This window comes from Pundamilia nyererei, unplaced genomic scaffold (assembly GCF_000239375.1).
Source record: "Pundamilia nyererei isolate P.nyererei 1_Seehausen unplaced genomic scaffold, PunNye1.0 scaffold00003, whole genome shotgun sequence".
Taxonomy (NCBI): domain Eukaryota; kingdom Metazoa; phylum Chordata; class Actinopteri; order Cichliformes; family Cichlidae; genus Pundamilia; species Pundamilia nyererei.
In genome coordinates this window covers 4,603,237-4,628,911 of record NW_005187404.1, presented here as the reverse complement: position 1 = coordinate 4,628,911, position 25,675 = coordinate 4,603,237, and the positions used below count along the sequence as shown (strand labels likewise).

Below are 25,675 nucleotides of genomic sequence, written 5' to 3'. Positions count from 1 at the left end.
TAATAATAATAATAATAACAACAACTACAATAGTAGTCCACACTGCTCACGGACCCCGAATCCCTGGAACTGGGTCCAAGACAGAAATGGAGAAAATATTGAAAAAATATTTCTCCTGTATTGGCTTCTCTTCATTGGCTCCCTGTTAAGTCCAGATTTAAATTCTTAATCCTGCTCCTCACATACACGGACTTGAATAATATGTGCACCCTGTAATGTGTTTGTGTTTCTTAAGGCCACATTAATTAACAGACCCTGTAAGGCCCTCCTTTGTTGTTACAGAGCTATGCCACGAAAAAAGTGAGGAAACAACTCCCAGTATGGTTATATCTTTTAGGAGTTTCTCTGACAGACTACAATATTTGAGTAGAGTATTTACATAATGTCGTATAGTGTAGTAGTGTGAGTAGTGTAATTTATGTAAAGTATTGAAAGCCATACTACCACATGCACTGCTCCATTACCTTAATGTTATCTGGGTAGTTTGTAATCACGTCTGGACATATTGTCTTGGACATAGAAAGATTTACTTATCATTTTAAATATGGTGCATCTGTGATTATAGCGTCAAATTAAGTAGTTATGAAGGCATGTATCCAGTACCCATGCATGAGAGTACAGCTGTGTGTAGTTCTCGAATTGCTCAGCTCGGTGTAGCCACTACAGCACAGCATACTGACATATTCACTATGAGTATATGAGGCCATTGTTATGTACTGTTACAGCGTTATTATTAACATTATTATTATCACTATGAGAGATGGGAATCATGAACTGGTTCCCTACAAGAGCCTGTTCCCAGTATTTCAGGTGCTTCAGGTACAAACAACAGGCGAAGCCAGAGCACAATGAAAAGGTTTATTTCATTTGGTACCTGCGATTAATATCATTTCATGTTTGGAAAAATGAGAAATATCAGATGTTATCAATTCCCTTGTTCACAACTTATAACTGCTGTGATTAGTTCAAGATAAATATGGATTTAATTGATTAAAATATCTTTATGCTCAGTTCTCTCTAATTTTGATTGTATAATGCACTAATGCTGGAGTATAATTGAATAACAACTCCTTCTTTTTCTATAAACACCTTCAAAACTATCTCTCTTTTTTCTTTTTTACTAGGCAGCTAAAAGATCGAGTGGATTGTAGGATAATGGGCTATTGATGTCTGTGGAGTGAAGCGTGGTTATTCCATGTGGCTCCTCTGTCAGGTCAGTAATTGATCGGCAGCTCCTCCGGGACCCACAGAGACAAACACATTAGGTGCTGAGACGGCGGATGGGTTGGAGGCTTTTATTGATAGTGGTTTATTGACTAAGTAAAACAGGCTGCATGTGAGAGAAAACATTAACAGAAAAGATGTGAGTGTACAGTAGTGGTTGTTTCAGACAGCAGTTTCAGCACTTGACATTCTGAGACATGTAAAGCTTTAGTGTTTTCCCTTAGGTGTAGCCTATTTATTTGGGAATCTGCAAGACATTTAAATCAGCTCACAGGAGTCAAGAGACATTTCCACTGAAAGCAAGTCCTTTCCTGATCCATAAGTCATATGTGTGATCTGAATAAGACAATAACAAACCTTGATTGATTTCCTCACCAGCCACTTTGCTAGGGACACTTGTTCGACTGCTCATCCTTCCATTCTCTTTCATTTATCCTTATCAGGGTTGCGTGTGGGCTAGATCCTATCCCAGCTACCATAGGGCGAGAGGCAGCCAGGATACACCCTGGCCAATCTGCACAGGGCTAACACAGAGAGACAGACAACCATCTGCACTCACATTTAAGACTATGGGCAATTTATAATCCTCAATTAACCTAACCCCACACTGCAGGTCTTTGAACTGCCGGAGGAAGTCGCTTAATTTCTGCAGCAACATTGAGAGGATGTGGTGTAATTTGGCAACAGGAAAGCATGGATTCATCCTACCTATATCAACAGTTCAGCCTGATGGTGGTGTAATGACATGAGGGGTAATTTCTTGGCGAACGTTGGGCCTCTTAGTACCAGCTGGGCATTGTTGTCACAGCTTACCTAAGTCTTCCTGCTGACCATATCGAATTTCTTCTGTGACCAAACTATATCCATCCTTTGATGACCGCCTACAGCAGGATAACACACCATGTCACAAAGCTCAGATGATGTCAAACTGGTTTCTTGATCATGAAAATGTATTCAAATGTCCTCCAGAGTCATGGGATCTAACTCCAGTAGGGCACATTTGGGACGTGGTAGAACAGGAGATTGGCATAATTAGATTAGATGAAACTTTATTAATCCCTTGGATGGGTTCCTCCAGGAAATTCAGTAATAAACAAGAAGCAAATAAATCTGCAGCAACTATGTGATGATAACATGTCAATATAGGTCAAAATCTGGGGAATATTTCCAGCACCTAGCTGAATGACTGTGGATTGTAAATACAGTCTGTATTTATGATTACTATCTTCATTGTAGACACTAAAATCACATTCTGTTGAAGTGAATTAAATTGTCATTGTAAATGTTAACTGTCAGGTGAAACACTGTGCCAAATCATAAGTGTCCATATATAATGAAATAGGATAAGGAGAAAAATTGAGTCGAAAACATTGGACGACAAAATTACTGCCGTCTTTTTGAACTACAACAACCACAAAACGACAGTAGTCGTAAACCTCAACGCTTTACGACACTTTACAAAAACATTGACGGCGTTGTTATGGCGGAGTACGGACTCAGTTTTGAGAGTACAAGTAGCATCGATGAAAGGAAAGAAAAGAAACGACAGGCACGACAAGAGGCGCTAGAGAAGGTACGAAATGTCAGCTTCCGAAACAGTATCTCTCTGTTTAAATCTCAATTTGTTTAATTGCCATCATTTTTGGTTTAAATCATACGCGTTTTATTCAAAGGAAAGCTAGCAAGCTAAGTAGGCTAACACCCACAGTCATGTTAACTCTTAGTGTGAGTGTTTTGTGACACAGCAGCGTCTTTTCAGGGAATTATCCGTACTTGTTATATAAACCGGCACCTTTGTGTCGTTTTTGGTCCCCATTTCTCTGTTGGAAAGCTAACAGGACTTGTGTATCTTCACAATAACCCGATGACATTTGTGTATCTGAACAGGCAGATCCTGTCAGGCTCGTAGAGAGAAGGCAAACACTGAATGAGGCAGATAGCAGACATGTGTTTAACAGATGATATATGCCACAGTGTCAGCTACTCGCGCTGCCCGTTTTAAAGATTAGGACGGCCTCGTTGTTATAATCACATATATACACAGTTTGTCGATTGGGCGATATCTTTTTGCCGTGCAGCTTTGTTTACACTGTTAGCAGATGGAGGTACTCCCACAGAGTGCACCTGATGATGCCTCCAGTAGATGAGCCACACTATCTGCTTTGCTCACACGTAATTGAGGTGGCTAAAGCAAAGAGTGCCACCTGATTTATTATACTGAGTTTAAAGTGGAATAGAAATGATTAATCAATGTCACACATGTAAACATAAACTGAAAGGCCGTTTAATGTTTAAATATTTGACAACCTCAGCCCTCATCTCCTGTGTAATAAGCAAAACAAAGAGTTTGGGGACTGCCTTTTCGATATTGAGCTGTCAAATTCTAATAATTTTTAATGTCAGCTTTTCGGTTTCTGGCCACCGCATCAGGCTAGCTCTGCATCTTCCTGAACTGGTCTTGGAAACTTTGCTCAGATTTTGGTCCTTATTGACGTGATAGCAACACACATGAATTGAGATCTGGTGGCTGAGGAGGGCATCGGAGTACAGTGAACTCATTGACGTGTTAATATTTTTTATTTGTAACATGGTATTTCATCCAGCTGGAAGCAGCCTTCTTAAGATGGACACACTGTGGTCACAAAGGGATAAAAAACACATGCAGTGATATGCAGTTAAACTGTGGCATTTAAACATTGCTAATTTGTTATGAAGGAGCCCAAAGAGTGCCAAGAAAATATTCCCCACACAATTACACAACCACCAGCTGCCTGAACTGGTGATACAAGGCAGGATGGATCTATGCTCCCATGTTGTTTCCACCAAATTCTTACCATATTCTCTTCTGTTATGGCAAGAATCAAGACTCAGCAGATTAGGAGACGGTTTACAAACTTCTGATGTCCAATTTTGGTGAGCTTGTGAACTGCAGCCTCAGTTTCTTGTTTTTAGTTAGAGTGACACCCAGTGTGCTCTTCTGCCACTGTAGCCTCAAGGTTCAATGTGTTGTGGCTTCAGAAATGCTCTTTTGCATACCTTGGTTGTAACGTGTGGTTATTTGACTTACTCTTCCAATAATAATAATAATGGATTGCATTTATATAGCGCTTTTCAAGGCACCCAAAGCGCTTTACAATACCACTATTCATTCACTTTCACATTCTCACACTGGTGGAGGCAGCTACGGTTGTGGCCACAGCTGCCCTGGGGCAGACTGACAGAAGCGAGGCTGCCATATCGCACCATCGGCCCCTCTGGCCAACACCAGTAGGCGGTAGGGTAAAGTGTCTTGCCCAAGGACACGACGACCAGGACAGAGAGCCCAGGGATCGAACCGGGGACCTTCCGGTTACAGATGCGCTTCCCAACCCCCTGGTGTACCTAATAAAGTGTCTAATAAATATATGTCACAATGCAAATGCTAGTAAAACTTTTGAAGTGTTTATTTCCATTTTGTCATCCAGGCCAAGCAGCAGTATGACAAGGAACAGAGGAGGAAGGAGCTGAAAAGGCAGAGAGGGGAGGACACTTGGATGCTCCCTGAGGTCAACGAGAGGCTGCAGCAGATAGAAGACGTAAGATGGAACATTTATACTCGTGCAGACAGTGCCTTTAGATAGTTGCACGAACCATCCTTACTGCGTTTGCTCAAATATGACTGGGCTTGTAAAAATATGTATTTTTAAGACTTATATTACAGATTTAATACTTTTAATACATTTAATACTTAATTTAATACTTATATTACAACAAAATAAAACTTTTATTATTTCCTTGAAGTAATGGCTGCTGGTACACTGGGGAAATCTTTGCAGTATAATCATTTCTTAAGTTTTACAGTAGGTTTGTGTAATTGATTTGTGTGCACTTTTCTGTGTTGGAGCAGTTTACGTCATGAAATAATTAAATAGGTAAATATGTTTTTAAATACAATTAATCAGTACATTTGATTAATTATGCATTTGATAAATAATTAATTTTCTATTGAAGGTGTAATTAATGACACATTTTATACAATTATTTATCTATTTTCAATTTTGGTTAATTAATTAGACGATTTATTATTTCATAGTGTATTTATTTAGTTCTTTATTCATTTCATTTTGGAAATGGATGTCGATCACTGTTGGAGACACATTCCTGTGTTTGTTCTTTATTGGAGAACTTTAACCTGGGGAAAAGCACACGTGCATATCTTTTATGATTGAGAAATGATTCTGTGGACATTTTTGACAAATTATGGTTATCTAACAAACTTAAGGTGAAGTTAAGAGAAAATAATCATTCCCTCTGCATCTGCTGCAGGAGGGTTCTGTCAAGAGCAAAAAAAAGAAAGAGAAGAAATCAAAAAAGAAGAAAGAGAAGAAGAAGAAGGCCAAGAAAGAGAAGAAGGCGGCAGAAACAGGAGATGGCTCAAGTGACAGCTCACAGGTAGATTACAGAGTCATTTACTGCAGGATTCCTTTAAGCGTGGCCTCAAGTTAAATCCTGAAGATTTATCCTCGATTTAAAGCTGATATCTGATAAATGAGCAATCGTTGAGCTTTGTAGTTGAAGATTTCATATTGTAACATTTCTGAATGATCAAAGCATGTTTATTTTGTTATAAAGTGACATCCCTGTCAAGTGGCAATGCTATTGATTGAGAAGACTGCAGCTCTTGTCACTCTTTGATTGATTTTTTTTTATTGCTTCCCTTCTTTGTTATCATTTCCTGTCTTATTCTCTTTTCCTTTTATTTCCTCTGACTCTGTGTCAGGACTCTGAAGATGAGTGGGTTGAGCTTCAGCGTCAGACACAGACTAAAGCCTGGCAAGTTCCCAGTGAGTCCAAACCTTCAGAGAGCGACGTCAGCCCAACACAGAATGTCCAGGTCACTTCCTCAACAAGTCTTTCTTTACTAAATAATTATTAGACTCAGAAAGTAATTTTTCAAGGTATTTTTAATTGTAGAATCAGGTTTCCTGAATGATAATGACCTTTCCTTTTTCATTTTTCATTATAAGAGGCGATGCTGTCTATAGAGATATGAAAGCATTTACACGTGCACACAAGCTTTGTTTGCTCTTAAACCGTACTCATACTCATTAATTGCTTCCGTAAAGTAGCAAATTTGAAAATGTTTTTGGAGTTTTTCACTTCTTTGTTTGCTGTATATGAGAGGAAACGTGTTACGTGTTAAGTTGTGTATTTTCCTCGTTTAACTCTCCACTGTCTTTCTCACGCCGCAGAGAGACGAATGGATGACTTTTGACTTCCTGGCAATGAAGACTACATCCACTGCTGATAGAAGGGCTGAGAAAGAACGTCAGAAAGAGGAAGAGAGAGCCAAGGCTCAGGCCATTGAACAGGTTTGTGTGTGTTGTTTTTTTTCCCCCACTTAGTTTCTGGCTGCAGAGTGACACTACCCAAATGCATCGCATCATAATAATCTTTTCAGCATACCATGCAAGAAGAGCAGTTTCTGAATCATCAAATTAAAACGAACCTTCTAGTATTTGCTTGCTTTGTCATAACTACTGGGAGCTGGGTCGTGTGATGAGTGTAGCTTTCTTTATAACTGCAAAATATTCACTGCAGAGTCTCTCACAGGTTGAGCATTAACTGTTGGTGGTGCGTGGCATAGCTACAGTTTAATGTACATATCACATTAATTGTTTTAAGGGTGTAACAGAAAACCTACAGCGAATTATGAGAACTGCTCAGCACAGCACGTCCTTGGATTCCTAACAGGACGCCAGTCAAGTAAGAAGTAGCTTTGATGAACTGCTGTTAAGAAAGTTAAAGAGATCGTTTATGTCCAAATTGTTTCTCTGCAGCTTGGGTCGAACCTCTCACCCAAACAGTGTGAGTGAGACGTTCGTTTGTCACCGCTTACTGTTTTTGTGCTCCTGTTGGATTATTTAAATGAATATAAGATGTTCTTTTGTGTGTGTTTATAATTCTTAGGCTGGTTTGCACAAATTAGAGCTAAACCCATACTGGAAAGATGGAGGAACTGGACTGCCCCCAGAGGAGATGACTGATTCTGCAGCAAGAAAAGGTAACATACTAGACTCTATTGAGAGTTTTCCAGTTTTATGATTGCGAAATGTAAACTATTCTTTGAGGATTTTTGTCTCATCTCCTCGGAATATAATTTGATTCTTAATTGTATTTGTTTGTTTCACTTTATCATCAGCGAACATGAATATCCATTAGTTATATTGGTTTAGATTGAAGTGCAGAGCAGCTTATACACTGTACATAATTTAGAGTAACCTAACACTGAAAATAGTGTGCTACTCAGATGTTCCACCTGTTGCTCATGTGACCTTGATTGTCATGTTTTCTCTTCCATCCTTCTCCCTTCTGCTGGGCTTCACCTCAAGTAAATGAGACATTTGACAAATCCGTGGTTTACTATACTGCCCATTCGCTCAAATTGGTATTTGAAATGTTGGCTTTAAAATAAGTCCCTTAAATGTACATTGATTTTAAAACTGGGCCTACTTAGTAGTGTTGTCTTCGAGGTTATATCACACTTTTTTTCCTGTGTTTTCTCAGGTTCTCTTTTTATGTACTTTAAGGACCTTTGTTCATGTTGGCTTGGAAGTTGAGTTCCATATTTAATTCTCATCCTTTGAAGCAACTATCTTGATTTAGGAAAGATCTTGTACATACTGTTTTCGAGTATTGTAAATAAACGTACTAAATGATTTGTAAAATACTATGCGGGGGCTTTAACATCTTCCCTTCCTGCATGCCTTTTAATTGATGGATATTTTATTTGGATACTCTTACAATCTGAGGCCTCAGAGGAACATTCCTACTATTACAAACAGTGACCCTCTCAACCCCACATTTATATTTCTCCCTGAACCTGCCCACATTGAAAAAGACTGATTTCTTTGAGCCACAGTCATACTCAAGGGAGTTTCTGTAAGTTTGGATTGTTTTTTGGGAGGGTTTTTTATGTGTTTGTTTTTGTTTTTTAATTAGCCAGAGACTTTGCTGGTGTTCTGAACGTGCAGAAGAAGGTAGAATAAGATAAAAAGAAAATAATAAAAAGCATGTTTGTAGACAGAAAACAAAATTGGCCGTGTGACAGGAGAGGAAGAGAAAGGCAAGGCTTCTGAGTCGGGGATTTGGGAAAAGAAAGTGAGAGAGCTGCGTTAAGCTGACAAGCAAATTCAGATATGTACGCACGTGTCTGTGATCTCTATACCATAAGTGAAGCTCCCCTTGAGAGCTCACATAGCCTCTTGTAAACTTGAATTGAAAGCAAAGCAAAATAGGATGAAACAAAAACAAATACATGGAGTATTCATGTTTAATTCAAATTTAGTGTGGTTGAGGAATGTTGTTCACCTCATTTCTCCACACTTTTTTAAAAGAGATAGACAGAAAAAAGACTGTAGTCTTATATTTGTACAGCGTGCTTTAAGGACGACAGAGTTTTAGCTTTTTGCTCTCCTCTCTTCAGCTTTGAAGCAGATATTTAAGCAGTGGCGTGCTCCCAAACACAAAGAAATAAAATGCTCATTGCTGACCTTGACCAGAGAGACATTTGGCTTTGGTCGGTGCATTCGTCATGTCGTATTGCTCTGGGAAGTTGGAAGGAACATTAACTTCCCATAGATTTGAGAAATGTGTTTATCTAGTTTTTTCCCACCTCCCTAATCCTGACCTTGGGTTCGTCTCTATTACTCTTCTTCTTTTTGCCTCAGCCTGGCTTTCTTATTTTGTTCACTCGCTTTTTGTGGATTTTTTTTCTTTGTACCTGGGATTAGGTGTTTGTTTTTGGTTTTGTTTTCTTTTGTTTCTATGATGGTGTGTGCAAAAAGTCCACTAGTGAAAGGCCACCTGGATCTACTGTAGAGTTTAATGTAGATAATGCTAGTTAATGTCTGGTACAGGGTTGTCAAACATAAGGCCTGGGGGCTAGAATCAGCCCAGCAAATACTCCAAATCGGCCCATCTTAAGAAAATGTGAAGGTGTGCATACATTTGTAACTTTTAAATGAAATTTATATTTTACAGTTTTTCCTGTTTCCTTTTTTGTAGTTTTGCATCTGTACCCCACCACAGTGATGTTAAAATTCACAATCAAGATATGATTGAACTGCTTAAAATGAATTGGACAGACTAGCTTACTTTTAAATATCAGGATTATTTTTGAAGGAAAATCCTTTGCACCCAGTGACCATGTGAAGTCTAGACCCCGTAGGCTTCACCAAACGTGTGTTTCCACCCTTGAGATGCTCCGCCTGTCCTTTACTGCATTCACCTTCAGCTGCTGCTTGTTTGTGTCGTTTTTGTAGCATTTTGCATCAGTTCCAAATCTTTCATCTGTGTAATTTGCCATGAAACAAAGAGGGTAGAAGCCTCGCCATGAAACTGCTGTCAGTTATTTGTCCTAATGATTCTGAGCCTTTGAAAATGTGGGGACTGTGTATAAAAATGACTGCAGTTCCAAAACCGATTTGTAAAAATTTTGTAAAACCCTTTGAATTAAAGCAGAGAGCCTGCACTTAAATCACAGCCTTGGTTGTTTGATTTAATTTTGCCTCTGGCATACAGAGGCAAAATGTAAAAAAAATATGTTTATTAAAATAAATGTGTTATTCAAAAACCTAACTGCATGTGTTTTCCCTGTGTATGCCTGCAGGCCCAGTAGTGAATGATGGTGGTCTGAGCTGGCTGAGGAAAAGCTACCAGAGGATGAAGGAGCAGGCAGAGAGGGAACAGCGCAGCCTCAGTGATGTGGTGGCTGAGAGATACGGAGTGAGAATTAACTCTTGCTGCTCTGACACATTCGCACACATACATGTGCACGTAACGGATGATGACGCTGCATAACAATTGAGATTTGGACATAAAAACATCGACTGACGTTCACCTTTATCTTAGTAAGAAAGGCTTAACTGTCAAAGCAAATGCACTTAGAAGACGAGGATTTATGCACACATATTCCCTCACTACTGTGGGAGGAAAGAGACACCTTGGACACCTTGTTCTATTATTAATCTGTGTCTTTGCTGTTTGACATCTCACACACACACACACACACATACACAGTGCCTGGTGTCCTTTGTTGTGTCACTTTCAGCAGTTTCAGCGTTTGTGCATCTATTTATCAGCGCAGAAAAAATTCACTGTCAGAACATTGTGTGAATAGAGCGTGTGTGTTTTTCTGTGTGCATGACTTCTGTTTCCTTTGTCAAAACTTTGTCAGCAGCGCAGCTCTTGTTTCTTATAGTAACGCAGCTGACTTTCAGCTTAGTCAGGCAGCCAGAAAGCTGCTGCTTTTTTTTGCCTGATTCATGTTGAACTGCAGTAAAAATACCTTCAGAGTCACCTGCATCTGAGGCCAGCAAAATTTTTACACATCAGAGTAGCCTGCTGGAAATTATACACCAGATACATTATGCATTCACTCTATTGTTTCCTGCCACTTTTTGTTTTATGTGCCTTAGGTCCAGAGTAAAGTTCAGGTATGTGATCTGAAGATCTGAACTGAGAACATTTGCCTTGTGGTGTTTTGTATTTCTGTCTTTTTATAGTCAATGGAAGAATTTCAGCAGAGACTTGATGAGGCTGAAGAAGCTATGTACGACCAGAAGAGAAGAGAAGGAGATGGCACAAGCAGAGGCGGGTGGAGGAAAGGAGAAGAGGAGTACAGGGAGAGGTGGAAGAGAAAGGATGAGGACGGGGAAGACAGAGATCGGTGGAGAAAAAATGAAAAGGACAAGGAATCGTCATCGGAAAGCCGAGAAAGATACCACGGTGGAAGGGGAGGGTATAGAGGAAGAGAGGAGGAGCGAGGTCGAGATGGAGACAGGTATAGAGAAAATGAAAAGGATAGAGAAAGGAACAGGAATAGAGACAGAGAAGGAGAGAGGGACAGGGATAGAGGACGAGGCAGAGATGCAGGCAGAGAGAAAGATGGGGATAGGTGTAGGGATGGAGGAAGAGAAAAAGGTAGGACCGATGCAGCAGCATCATCTTCTGGGCAAAGCTGGAATCAACGCTCCCTCACGCTTGGATCATTGCAAGGCCGCTTCCTCAAACCCTCAGAAGATGATGACAGTGGTGAAAGTGAGTTTGCGTCAAGACCTTTTCTTATATGTACAAAGAAGCATCAATATATTAATCCCATTTAGGGAACATTTGCTACATAATGCTACAGTCATTATAGGAAAAACAGCAATTGGAGATCATGACATGGCCATAAGAATTGTGACCATGCACTATTAATTTGTGATCTTATTCACTTTGCTTTGAAGACGGTGAGCATGTCTGCGACCACTCGCAGTCAGCTGATGTTTACAAAGCAACTTGAGTGCATCGAGATGGCGTTAAAACTGTGATAAGACAGTCTGCTGTCAGTTTGCAAGGTAGACAGTGAAAAAAATGAAAATCTGTTGGCATCTACAAACAGAAATTCACATGCAGAGTCCAGCCAGAACCTCATAGATTTGAATTAGAAATTCAGAAATTCCTCCACAAATACTGATGTAGTTGCTGTAGAATCATATTTAACCACAAAATGGCATATTATGGTGTATAAATATGGAATATAAATCCCATATAAATATGGGATTATAACCAGAGTCATACATTTGGCACCCATTTGAGTCAAGTCACCTCTTCAAATCAAATCAAATCACTTTTATTGTCACATCACATGTGCAGGTACATTGGTACAGCTCTTGCAAAGAGACGTATTGCAGATCTGCAGACCTTTGCTGAGAGTGATTGCAGTCAGTCTGAGTCGGACCGCGATTTTTTTCGGAGGCAGGTTTCCTCCCACCAGGCAACCTATACAATCAAAAGTGATCGCCAGAGGCTGAGGGTGCTGCCTCTGAGTGACTACTTGGCCATTATAACTGCTTGCAATCGGTCACTTGACGATGCAATCACTGGGTAATCAATTTTTGTTTTTCGGTTGTTTCTTTTTTCCTTTTATTTTCTCCTTAGTCAAAAGGAGGTGGCCGTCTTATTTTTAATCCTGTGTGAGAAAACACCAAAACACCTTAACGTTGCTTCTTTCAATGTGGATAAGCAGCAGCTCCACTCTAAACCCCCTCCTGAACGAGTGAACTCCTCCTCCTATGCTAAAGTCCATCCACCCTTCGACGAAAGCTCATTTTCCACACTTGTGTCTGTGATCTCATTCTTTCGCCTTTAAAAATGAACAATAATAATGTCAATAAAAATGTCAGCCCAAGATTAACAAATTTATGAAGTTTCTCAGCAACGATGCTTCATCTGGCGGCACATGGCTACATAACATTTAGGACACTACTATTTACCATCATTGGGCATCAGTTACAATGATTGCAATTAGTCTGCGACTGGTACGTTTGGTACCGACTAGTGACAGAAGAGACGATTAGTCATCTTGTCAACTATTTGTGCACGTCCCTAATCTTTAGTTCGTTCCTCTCCAGCTCCTCAGCGTCTTCCTCCTCCTGCACGACCATCCAGAGGGTTCCTGAAACCCAGCTCTGATGATGAAGACTCCAGCAGAGCTCCAGCCTGGAAGAAGAGCAGCAGTCCTGCCTGTGAATCTGACACCTCTGATAAACCACAACAGGAAAACAAGAGAGATGCTGAGAAGACTGTAACTGTTCCTCAACCTGCTGCACCACCAAGGTTTAAAGCTTTTTTAAAATTATTTTAATGCATAAAAACCAAAACTTTCTATGATGTTAAACTGCATAAAGCTGCAATAGGTGCAATTTATAAACATTCTCATATTTTTCTCTCCTACATGCTAGCTTACCTAATAATATCTTAACCACTGTTGCATATGAACAGACAGACAGACTAAGCTCTAAGCTTAGCCAGTTGTCTTTTATCTATGCTGTTTTTTGTTTGTTTGTTTTTTTGCTGTATCTAAAACTGTAAATGGCCCCTGCAGCGGAGTTTCTGCCACAATGCTGTTTGCTCCATGTTTCTGGTGTCGGACATCAGTCACTTTGTGAAAGCATTTGTTATGAGCTCCTTCACACAGCGTTTCCCAGTAGTCAGACTGATGCAGTTTAGCTAATTCCACCATCCCCCTGCAAGTCTTCTTTTAAAAAAAAAAAAAAAAAAAAGAATTTCCGTCTCTCTTATTCGCCTCTGTATTATACATACATACATACTAATCTCAGACAAAACCTTTTTAGAACAGGGTTTTCAGCATAACTTTGCGTTTCTAACACCGAAATGTTTAATTTATTTTGCAATTTGTGAGACAAACATTATGAAGAATTTAAAAATAACTGCAGTAACTTCAAGTCCAACATGGTCCTTTGTTGTAGGCCAGATGTTGGAGTATCAGTGCTATGTAAAGGCTTCACAGTTGTTCTGTTTTGCCTCATTAAGCTGAGTTGTTTGGGTAAAACGGCACTCAGAACCCCTGCAGCATGAAATGAGTCTACAGTGTGGCAGCAGCATGAAATGATGCTGTGAGAAGTGTAATAGCCTAGAACGATGCTTCCCAGGCTGCAGAGCTAATCCTTCAAGGCAAGGATGTAATGATCTCTGGAGGGCTCAAAGACTCAAATGATTCATAGCACATAAACGCAGAAGCAAACAACTATATGGTTAAAATTAAAACCTTCACAAATACATTTCCAATTAGAAGATAAAGCCTCTTATCAGGGTGGCATCATTGTGTCTTTGAAAGCGGCCGTTTGGAAGGTGGAGTACGGAAAAGTCTAAAGGAAAAGAGGAAAACAGTTCAAGTGAATTTTTATTTTTTAAACTTAATGGACAATTTAATTTTGCAGGTTTCTATTTAGAGTTATGAATTTGACATATAGTAAATCGGTGACATGTTTTAAATTTTCCTTTTCACCTCTTTGTTTTAGTGCACCCCTCAGTCTCTCCTCTGTGTGTTTACCTAGGGCTGAGAGCGAAGGCGAGGAAGAAGAAGAGGAAGAGGTTCCACTGTTGTCAGAGGAGGAGCTGAACAAACTAGGGTCCAAGCTAATAAAGGCAGAGATCATGGGCAATACGGTGAGGCAGTTATTTATTACTGCTGACCTTCTGTCAACCTGTTTTAACTCGGGCATTAATTTCCTCCAAAGCAGCAAAATATGTTGAACTGCACTACATTCAGGAGGGCCCAAGACTAGACCTGTTACTCCTTCACATCAAAAGGACCCAGTTGAGGTGGACACCACCTGGGTGAGGTGTTTCAGTCCAACTGGGAGAGGCCCTGGGGCAGAACAAGGGGAAGCACTGGTGAGAACGTGACTCACGGCTGGCCTGGGAATGTCTTCCTAGAACAGCTGGAGTACGATGTCTGTTAGAGCTTGGAGACTTCTTAGACTGCTGCCCCAACACCTGGACCTGGATTAGTGGCAGCAGATGGATTGATGGATACAGAAACGCCTTTAGAACTGACTGTATGCTACAAACATCATTCATAACGGAACATTGTCCGGTTTAATGCAACCTCCCGTTTTGACACGGAGTTGAAAAATCCTCTGGTATTGTGGCAATTTAGTATTCAGTTTGATTGATCGCTTGTATAGTACAATAGTCTCAGATGATCAATAGCATATAAACACACATGGATATGACTACATGAATAAGTCAGAATTTGTTGATGTGAAAAAACCTCTAAAGTTCATATTTGTTGTGAAATCCAGAGTTAAGTTGTTCGGCTTTGTGGGAGAGTTGATATTGATTTGCCTTTCCTCGGCACATATGCTTCAACTCTCATCTTTGCATGGATTTAACAGCACATCAGGGGATCTGTTAATTTATTGCATTCATTGATCCGCGCACTCGAGCCTTCCTCTTTCTGTTTTCCTGTGTCGATTCTAAGAGTGCTTTGGGATTTCTTCTGGTGCGTGTCAGAGCTGCCTGTTACAGTGTTACCATCCTGGCTATAATCACCTCCCTACATGATAAAGCAATCAAACTATGTCTGTTTGCACACCTGTGTTCCATAAGTGCAGTTCACAGTCACACACTTGACTTTAATGAAGGTATCAGTGCACTACACTCACCTCCCACTTTATTAGGAAATCTTACTAAACTGTGGGGACTTCCTTCTCTTGTTTATACTCACCTGATCAGGTCTGAAAGGATCTTTGATTGGTCAAAGTCTCCTGTCTTGGGAAAGTTTTCTCTAAAGCTTTAAACTTATGTTATGAACATTGTGTTCTTTGTGTTATAACTAAATTTCTGTTTTTGTGTGTGTGTCTGTGTGTGATTTAGGCCGTCATTGAGAAGCTGAAATCACAACTTGAAGCAGCTCATAAAGCCAAAGAGAAGCATGCTGCCAGGAAGAAGCTACAAGAAGCAGCCAAATCAAACCAGGTCTGTAGATACTTTACAAAGTCACCATCTAACTTTATCTAACTAGTTATTGAAAAGGGAGACAGAATATTAAAAACACCTCTCAATAACACAAGATGACCATGAAGCTGTGCGGTTGGTTACAGGGTTGTTCTCAATGCGGTTTGCTTTTCGTTCGAAAAGCCGTGTAGCATTCCTAAATGACACAAAGATGGTCGAACAAGACAGAGAACAAAACATTTTTATTTTTCACAAAAAGGAAAACGTGTTTTTGTAAGTTTCTTTATTCCCAGCTTTAGAAACTGTCCGTAAAGACACCTTCCAGATCACAGAAGTCTGACCATGTCAGCTTCACATCTGAGTCACTCAATTTTTGTGTTACGACAGCATAGATATGTATAAGATTATGACCTCCAAGGGAATGGAGGAACCCCCACCTCCCCACCCCACCCCCCTAAAAAAAAAAACCATCCAAAAATTTTGTTTTGAAATCTGCAAGACGATGCAGACAGGCTTTGCAGAAACTAAAGGAAGTGTTAGAAGCAGGAATGAGCCATGCAGCTGTGGAAAGATGCAAAGGAGGCTCAGAATGACTTCCTTAGCGAAGTTTTGAGCTGGATGTCTGTTTTTAGCAGCATTCTCACATATTTATATCCAGCACCCAATGTTGCACACTCACCGTGGCTTTCTCACTTGTTAGTATATCTAAATGAAAGCATGAAGAACAAAAATGTAGCAGTGACCTGTTTCTAAATGATAGAATAACAGCATTTTAGCAAAAGTGATAAGGCCAGCACTGTTACACATCCTGTATCTGAAAGGGTGAAAGGGCTTATATATATACAGGACTAAACGTGTCCTGTGTATATAACACACACACGCACACGTGCACACACACACCTTCAGATGTAAGTGAACTCTGCTGTCATGGGGGACTGCTTGTAAAAATAATTTATTTGTTTGAAGTCGTGTTTCTGTTCAGCTCTTACGTCGCGCCGTCTGGAAACTGCTCCTGTTCAGCCGCTTCACCAGATTCCTAATGAGACACAAATGTCTTGTAGTGTGCTGACGCACTCTCCTATCAGAGGTCAGGATAAGTGTGCATGATGTATGTATGTGTATATGTTTGAAATAAGAGAACACCAGTGGGGCCAAGTGAAAGGGGCCGGATGAATGTGCTACCATGTCTGTGTCCATAGCGCAGACAGTTCAGTCCTCTAACATCAGGGCACTGCTTCTTCTCTACTTACTGTCTTACTAATGTCTTTTCTGGCTTCACACGCAGCTGGATACCCAGACAAATGGTTGCATATTTCTTAGACGAGCAGACGCTCAACAACTTTATAAAGACATGAAAAACAGTGTGATTATTCCTATAATCTGTAGATCATTATTTGTTGGTTAGGCCAGATTTATCCCCAAGAAAGGCTTCCCTGTCCAAATGAAAGGACTAGAATGAAATACCTGGTAAGGGTTCAGGGAAAATGTAATAATTCTTAGGTTTTAGTGCACTTATCAGCTGAGAGGTACTTCAGCACTGTAAAGATGAAGTGGTTTTGATTTGCGCTCATTTGAGATCCTTCCAGTTTGTGTTGTTATAGAAGGCAGTTGGCTTCTTTTCAGTGTTCAGTGTTTTGACTCTTTTTGAATGTCTGGCTTGTATTTAGTGTTTTTTTTGCAATGTGTGGAGACTTAAGGCCGTACTATAGTGACTAACGTGGAGGAAATATTCTCTTCTATTATTTAGATTTTTGTCTTCTCACCCATAGAGATGGGAATCACCAGGCACACCACAGTAGAATATTACACAATACTTCACTGCTCATATAAGATTATTGCAATTTTTGACATTTTGTGAGATGCTGAGTTTTGCAATAACAGATACTGTGATTTATCACATTTTTCAACTGGAAATTATCTCCTTAAAGTTAAACTTTGTCATATCTTTTAATTCAATAAGATAAAGTTATCCTACTCTTGAAATGAAATCGTCAAGTATACCAACACTGTGACTGAAACCTGCCATAAATGTTGCTTCGATACAGTCGGTCTGCGATCGCTGTGATACGTGATCGAATGGGTTCAAGCTAACAATCTGTTTCTGATCGGAAAATCCTAAAAACCGAGTAGAGCCAAGCTGAGCAGGTGCTAGTTGAAAAGAAGCTTTTGTCACCACATGTTGCAATCGGTAGATGCAAAGAAGATGCTGTCTTATTTTGACCCACGTGACTGAGGCATTGGATGCTCTGAAATAGGAAGTAGCTTTGTCAAGCTTGGTGCGCCCAGTGTTGGATGGTTTTTTTGTTGAGATGTAAGTTTGCTCATCTAACATTACTGCAGGATTTGCGTGCATGAGGCCAGCCCTGTTGTTCATAGTAGTCCCAGAGTATTTTAATGTATTTAATAAAGTATCTGTATTTTGTGTGCCTCTGTTGATAAAATGATACAATATCGCCATGTATCCCCACCCTGACCACCCAGTTTTCATTTTCATGTGGCGTCCTCTCATCTTCTTTGTTCTTCTTTCCCGTCTGCCTGTCAAAACTTTAAAACTTTAATTAAACTGCAGTTACACACGTTTTTCCTTCTGTATTGATCGAATCAAACTGATAACTCTCACCAAAGTAAAGATTAGGAGAGTATACGTAAAATATGGAGATGTTAGTCCTGTGTTTTATTCAGAATGATATGAAAGCTCAAGTCCAGCCCTTTCAAGCCATTTAAAATTTCACTGCAAGTAAGATGTATTTTTTATTCTGAAGGAGCCCAGATTATTAGTTGAAACTCAGCTGCTTCCTCTGTCTCGACAGCCTGTGAAATCTGACAGATCCACAAACATTAGATCCATCCTCCTCCTTTGCAGTGATCTGAGTGATGAGACTGAAAACGTCACCTTGCTAGTACATTTCAAATAGTTTTCTTTTTTAAAATATCATCAAAACTTGTTTTTAAAATTACCTTTCTTGTTACAGTTTGTGGTTGTTGAATGGTTAAAGGTTGAGCGCCTGCACAGATATAATTTTGTGTATTTACAGAATTAAATAGACCTTAAAATTACCCACTTGATTTGTTTCAGGCCTCAGATGGGACCAGTGAAGACCGGGAAATCCTGCTGTTCAGAACAGATGAGTCAGGTCGGGCCTGGCCTGTCAATGCCCCATCTGGACCTCAGGAACCGCACGGAGGACGGCGAAAGAAGAAACCGGTAAGGAAAGAAAAATTATGTAATGCAAGAAATTAGATAAACAATCTATTTGTTGTATCAGCTTGCCAACGCTTGGGGGGAAGGAAAAAAAAAAAAGACTGAGAGGGTCCTGGGCATTGATGCAACAGAGGTATTGAGAGATGGGGAGCTAATAAGAGGCTTGTATCCAGCTATTTGACTTCTTTTTTTTGTGATATTCATCATGTGTGAAAAGACAACAAGCACCTGCCTCTGAGCTGAAACTTGTATACAAGAAACAAAGCCCTCAGTTTATGGTCATTATAAATTTATAGAGCAGTCTAGTCTCCTTTATTCTTCCTGATTCTTTTTTTCTGTCCACTGTCTCGCACCTCCTGTCAAATATATGATTTCAGATGTTTTGAATAGACTTTAATCTTCTGGGAGTGCTTATTTTAAACATCACACCCAATTTCCAGTGATTTCAAAAAAATCTTGTCTCTCTTTGCTTCTTTTTCATACTTCTGTCTTTCTGTCTCGTTTCAGATCGAGACGCATGTTGACGGTGAGCGTGTCCGTTATTTCCAAGATGATGACAATGTCGGTCTAAAGGAGATGGTGAGAAGGGAGAAGATGAGCTCTGCACAGGATCAGAATGCCCTTTACTCTCGTATGGCTGCCAAGGTAAGAAGACATTTCACCATAATCGTGCAATATCTTTATTTAACTTCTGAAATGCTTATTTATTTACAATATAAATCGTATAATCTCTTTTCTAATGACGACAAACACAAGATCTTTTTTTTTAGTGTTTAGGTTTGAACACAAGCCGACTAACACAAAGAAAAGCTAAAAATCAGCCCAAAGAGACTTCGAAGCGATCGCTACTGCTGTTGTACTGTAGAACCATTTGTAGGGAAAAATGGAGGCTACGGTGCTAAAAGCCTGATCAGGTTCAGGCTGTGAGGATGGGGTTGGCATGCACTCAGGCTTAACATTGCTCTGGATACCTTGTTAACTTTGTGTTAGCATGTTGTTTGTGCAGATGCTTTGAAAGACCGTATGTTGTGTTAGCAGTAAATGCAATTTTTTCCTGTCCTGGATGCAGATTGCGCTTTACCGTTTCACTCTTGTCCTTCTACGCAATTAAAAATAAAGGTAATGTCCATTTCCCCACTCCTCAGAACTTGTATATTTCCACCATTTTCTACAAACTCAAATCAGCTGATTGTAGCATCAACTGATCAGGGCGCACATCTGGTAATATGCAGTGCAGTGTAAAAATACTGCACTGCATAGACTGGAAACTTTCACATTGGAGCTTTGTTCTGCAGTGCGTAATATTCATGTCAGTGTCTTCTCGACATTGTATTTGCTTTGTTACTCAGGACAGCAAAAAATTAGTTGATTAAAAAAATTAATGAAAACCTCAACCAGGTTTCATCTCTGCAGGACCAATGAGGCGCATCTTTTACACCTTTTCTTTGTTTTGTTTTTAATTTAAATTTCCTCATGTTTGCGAACAAACAGGGCTCCTGTCCACAGCTAAGCAGTGTGCTGTATCCCTGCCACTATATTATTTTATATTTTATCTAGGAAACAGAAATAAAGGAGGCAGAAGTAGGTTTTTATATTAATTAAGGACATAGTGGATCCAAACAAACAAAAGCCGGTTTCAATCTTGGGAGCTGGTCTTGAGTCACATTGTAGTGGATACATGGAAAAGATCTCTGGTTCGAGTTAAGTTAAGGAGCAGATACAAACCCATCGGGGGTCACAAGGCGGTGTGCTGCCAGAGCTGGTCTCAAACCTGGATAAATGGCAGGTTTGCATCAGGAGGTGAATCTGCTGTAAAATCTGTGCCAGTCCGACTGCTCTGGCTACTCCCTTTGGAAATAAAGGGAGTAGTCGAAAGCTGCTTCTTTGAGTCTGAGTTCTTTGAGTTCATACATGCTGTCAGGGATGGGTTTTGTTCTTCTCCCATTTCAGACTGGGTTCATACACTGAAAAAATGTAAGCAATCAATGAACCTTGACAAATGCAGGGCATATTGATTTTGGTCTGCTTATACCCCTGGCAGCAGGTAAGATCAGCAACACACAACCTTGAAGATAGTGGACACAAAATATGGCAAAACGAACTATGTATGCATGTTAATGGGAAAGATTACCCCCCTTTTTTTCTGTCACACTTCTCTGAGGAAAACGGCAGCATTTAAAATTTGCACCGTCACATCAGTGTTTGGTTCGATGTCATTATTGGTTTCTCTCCACTACTAGCTGTCTCTGTGAGACTCTCTCAGCCACTGTGTGGTTGAAATAGACACACAGCAGAAGATGAGTTCTGACAGGTTGCGGTGCGTGTGTCAGTCTATCAGCAGCTTTGCAGCCCGCACTTTATCATGAGCCAAGACACATTTTCCTCTTTCCTCCTTCTCATTTTTTTAGCTGTTTGCTTCTTCTCTTGGTGCAGGTTGGAAAATGATAAGAACCTGTGCAGAAGTCATAGAGTGCGTGTATGTGTGTGTGTGTGTGTGTGTGAGAGAGAGAGAGCAAAGCGTTAATAAACAAAAGGATGGAGGAGTTGCTATGGAAATTTTAAAAAAACCCCACACACACTTAAGCTCTGTCCACATTTTTCCTCGTCTCTGCCTTTCTTACTCGTTTACGTTCTCTTGCTGTCTCAGTCACTCAGCCTCACTTATATATTCACTACACATATGTGTGTCTAAAATCTCACACGCACAGACACGTTCTGCACCTACAAAGAGTGACACTAAAAATACATCTACAGTTACCATGGCAGGACTTCTATAAATACTGCTAATCACAGCTATAGATTGATGATTTACAAAGAGAAAGACAAACTCTCTATTCTCTCTTGATATCGCACTCTGCTTCCCTCTTCGGCCCTTCCTTCGTATCTTTTCTGCTTTATCTATAATTATCCGTCTAAGCCTTTTATCTGCTTGTCCGTGTTTTTCTCAGTTTTATTTAACTCTTCTCCGTCTTCCTCTCTTATCCCTCCAACTCTCACCAAGCCAGTCGTATGACTTCAAACGTGTTGGTTACATTTTCCAAAAAGCATAGGTGCTTGTTTGTAAATGTGGGTTTTTGTATGCAGATGGTACGGCTGAAATGGTCATCTCAGGCGGCCCATCTGGCTGCGTGTCTGTTCAGCCAACTGTTTGGTCCAGAGCACGATATCTCCCCAACTACTGAACAGCTGCTCACCACAGTGCCATCAAAATAACCCTGAATTTACCTTTGAGAGGCCTTTGTTGTGGTCCTGATATCTTTGATCGGGTGTCTTGAGGTAGATAGTTTTTCCTGATTTTGTTAATTGGAAAAAAAAAATAAAAAAAATAAAAATTAAACAAGTCGCAAATTCGCTCAAATCAGATAGCTGTGTTTGGATCATCCTATTGTCCTCTTTTGAAGCATCAACTTTTAAGAGAATTGTATTATATTTTGTATACATTCATTTTGTTGTCTTTATTCTTTTTAAGCATAATTTAGGATGTTTGTAGTGCAGTAAAAATACCACAGCTTAAACGAAAAGCAGATGTGAAATTTAAAAGTGAAATAAGAGGTCAAATGTGGCCTGATGTCTGGATGCAAACTATAATGTGATTTTTTATACCCGTATTATTTCCTGAGTGTTGCCAATACAAACAAAGACAGCTGAATTTTAAGCACAGTTTACAGATCAAAGATATTTTATGAAAGTTTGACCTCTTCTTCAAGGTCAAATAAGGTCACAGTCAAAGTAATTTAATATTTAACATCCGCATATATCATGTGTTGTCAATACAAACAATGGCAGAACAAAACACAGTTTTAAATAGCAATGTATAGCATTATTATCACTTTGAGCTTCAGATCAATTTGTTGAACTTGAAGGAGAGGTCAGAGGTCAAATGTGAAACATTGTAAATCTTTATTTGGTACTTTCTGTACTGTTGACAATACACACCACTCTTCATATTTATAAGTTTTAAGGCTTTTTGTCCATTTTTGACCAATAAATCATTAAGTTGACCTTGAAGACGTTGATGGATGAAAGGCAGATTTTAAAGGATTGTTAACATGAATTCACTCCTCCACAGTTCAGTTAAAACTTTTCATGCTATCGGGCTTACAGACAGAAAGAATGACACGCACACAAATGCCACCAAAACAGAACGTCCTTCATTGATGCAACAAATGACTAATTGTTTTATCTTGTATGTGAAAAAATTTTAATTGATTAACATTCCCACACAAAAAATGGCATGCTAGTTTATTTATTTATTTTCAACAATCACATATTTCATAATGTAAACGGTGACTGCAGTGCATGGGTATCCAAAAACAAAAGAAATGCAGCTTTGTGTGGCTCTAATGCTGTTTTATCAAGAACACACAACGTAGTTTTCTTTACCGTCACCGTGCATTTTAACATTTTTCTGGAAACGTTATGGTCGAACATCAGATATGTCGGTGTCTCGTGGCTACAGCAGCGTGCTGTATTCACGATGTATAATTTAAATTGCATCAGGAGTGCATCCGTAAATAAAACATCAGCGGTGATAGTGAGGACTGACAGCATGGTTTGGTTGATTTATTGCTATCGTATAATGCTTAATTAGTCTGTGTGAGAGTGCTCGTGATGGCATGTGTGCAGTAAAATAAAATTGTCTGCTCTTGGCTTAATGCGGTATGTGCTTTTGCACACTTCTATGCCCTCACACTCACTCCTACACACACACACACACACACGCATTCCCACCCACACTAAAACTAATCCAATTTTCACTCTCACACACTCACTCCTACACAGCGTATCATGTACACACACACTTGAGCGATGCTTGACTCTCGCTCTCTCAAATACACACAGATTCCAACCTGTTGCTGGATCGCCATGGTGACAAGACTCAGACGTAGAAACACTAGAGTCAGCGTCCTGACAAATACTGTTAATGCACAGAGAGTCGACACCTGCGTGCATTTAGTTGACACTACAGCAATGACTTAATTAATAAATAATGACAGTTTCTATTGCTTTACTGTTTTTAAAAATGTATGTTTTCTCTTTTAGTTTGAAAGTCTGAAACAGGAATTTCAAACCGCAACATACACAAAAAACAACATCAGACGAGAGAAAATGTATAGAGACGCCCCCCTCACCGTTTCTGTCTCCGTCTCTGTCTCTTTATCGCTCTCCTCTAATCTAGATGATGGGGAAGACGGACGGCGACAACTACACGCTGGACGACATGTTTGTGTCGAGCGCAGCGCAGCGGGAGGGTGAGGGGAGGGAGGAGGAGAGGATGAGGAACAAAGCCATCGGGGAGAGTAGGAGGCTGGCTGCCTCAATGGAGAAATGCCAGCACTGTTTCAGCAGCAAAGAGCTCCAGAAACACCTTATAGTGGCGATAGGAAGCAAGGTAAGCGCTGGTTAACGCAGGCTGTTATGGGACAAGTAAAAGGAATCTGTGCTGGCATACTTGGATCCTCAATTGTTCGAGTTGTCCATCAAGGTATAATTGGAAATATAGATGATAAAGGTGGGCTGTGATTACTTTTGGAATGTCGAGAAGGTTTAAACCTCATAGATTTATGCATGCTTTGCTAAATTTCATCTGTGTCTGTGTGTTGTGATCTTGTTCTTAGGTGTACCTAAGCCTGCCCGCAGGAGTGTCGATGACAGAGGGCCACTGTCTCATCTGTCCACTCCAGCATCACTGCTCTGCCACCGGCATGGATGAGGATATATGGGCAGAAATGCAGGTTAGCCCATCAGTGCTCGGAATACTGTTGCTTCAGGCTACAGGGACAACTTTTATCTGCATTTATAGAACAGTGGCAGAAATCATTGGAGCCAAATTGCTGCTATAAAGTGTAACTGAGCTCACCTCTGTGCCACTTTACTGCCCTCAGCTGTTCCGACGTACTTTGGTGCGGATGTTCGAGGCCCAGGAGCTGGACTGTGTGTTCATGGAAACGCACATGAATCCCCGCAGGAGACAGCACATGGTGTTAGAGTGTATCCCACTACCCAAAGAGCTGGGAGATATGGCACCTATCTATTTTAAGGTGTGTGGACCTCCTATCTCTCATCAGTCTAATTGAGTGTATTGGTTGCTTTGGGGTTTAAATAGCCTTTCTATTGTGGTTTTTAAAAAACAATCTGTGTTCTCTTAGAAAGCTATCATGGAGTGTGATGAGGAATGGGCCATGAACAAGAAGGTTGTCGACCTCTCTTCGAAAAGCATTCGGCAAGCTGTAGGTTAATTTTTACTCTGTGCAGTTAATTCATTCTTAATCTGGTTACTTAGTATTTCTCTGTTTTTGTTCTGCCCTCTGCCTTGTGTTGTTTTCTGTGCAACTTTTCTTTCAACTTTCTTCTTCTGCTCCTCTGTGTTCCTTTTGAAATGGTAATTTTCATTTTTATTTTATTGCCTTCCCAGGTTCCTCGTAGTCTGCCATACTTTGCCGTAGACTTTGGACTCCAGGGGGGCTTTGCTCATGTCATTGAAAACGAACAGAAGTTCCCTCATTACTTTGGCAAGGTCAGCGGGTGTTTTGAGACTCTTACACGTCATGCATCTCCTTGGGCTTTTTTTCTTTCGGTTTTTTTCTGGTTACAATACAGTAAAATTTCAGTACGAGTGACCTCTCTTTCTTCTATTACAGGAAGTTGTAGGAGGCATGCTGGACTTGGAGCCTCGGCGTTGGAGAAAGATGATTAAAGAAAATTTTGATGACCAGAGGAAGAAAGTGTTACAGTTTTCACAGTGGTGGAAACCGCATGACTGCACCAAGACTCAGGGCTAGAAAAATTCTGTTTTATTGTTTTGTTGTACTTCTTACACAAACCACCATGTGCTTCGCAGTGCAGGGATCGCATTTGATGAACCTGGTGTAGAGTCCCAATTTGGAATTTAACATAAATGTGCTACTAGCAATGTTACCATGAGATAATTTTCACTGAAATAAAAATAAAAGGACAAATGAA

The 25,675-nt window shown here is 40.1% G+C and overlaps 1 protein-coding gene across 1 annotated transcript; it reads left to right on the top strand.

Moving 5' to 3' along the window:
• Positions 1-2,682: 2,682 nt before the first annotated feature.
• Positions 2,683-25,675, top strand: cwf19l2 (CWF19 like cell cycle control factor 2). Its single transcript, XM_005720727.1, has 19 exons — positions 2,683-2,797; positions 4,689-4,799; positions 5,530-5,655; positions 5,984-6,097; positions 6,456-6,575; positions 7,174-7,267; positions 9,875-9,990; positions 10,770-11,304; positions 12,660-12,864; positions 14,106-14,217; positions 15,430-15,531; positions 18,587-18,715; positions 19,220-19,357; positions 23,892-24,104; positions 24,331-24,447; positions 24,598-24,753; positions 24,862-24,942; positions 25,128-25,229; positions 25,354-25,675. Exons 1-19 carry the CDS (start codon positions 2,705-2,707, stop codon positions 25,492-25,494), a joined length of 2,805 nt encoding a protein of 934 aa, XP_005720784.1. The 5' UTR covers positions 2,683-2,704; the 3' UTR covers positions 25,495-25,675.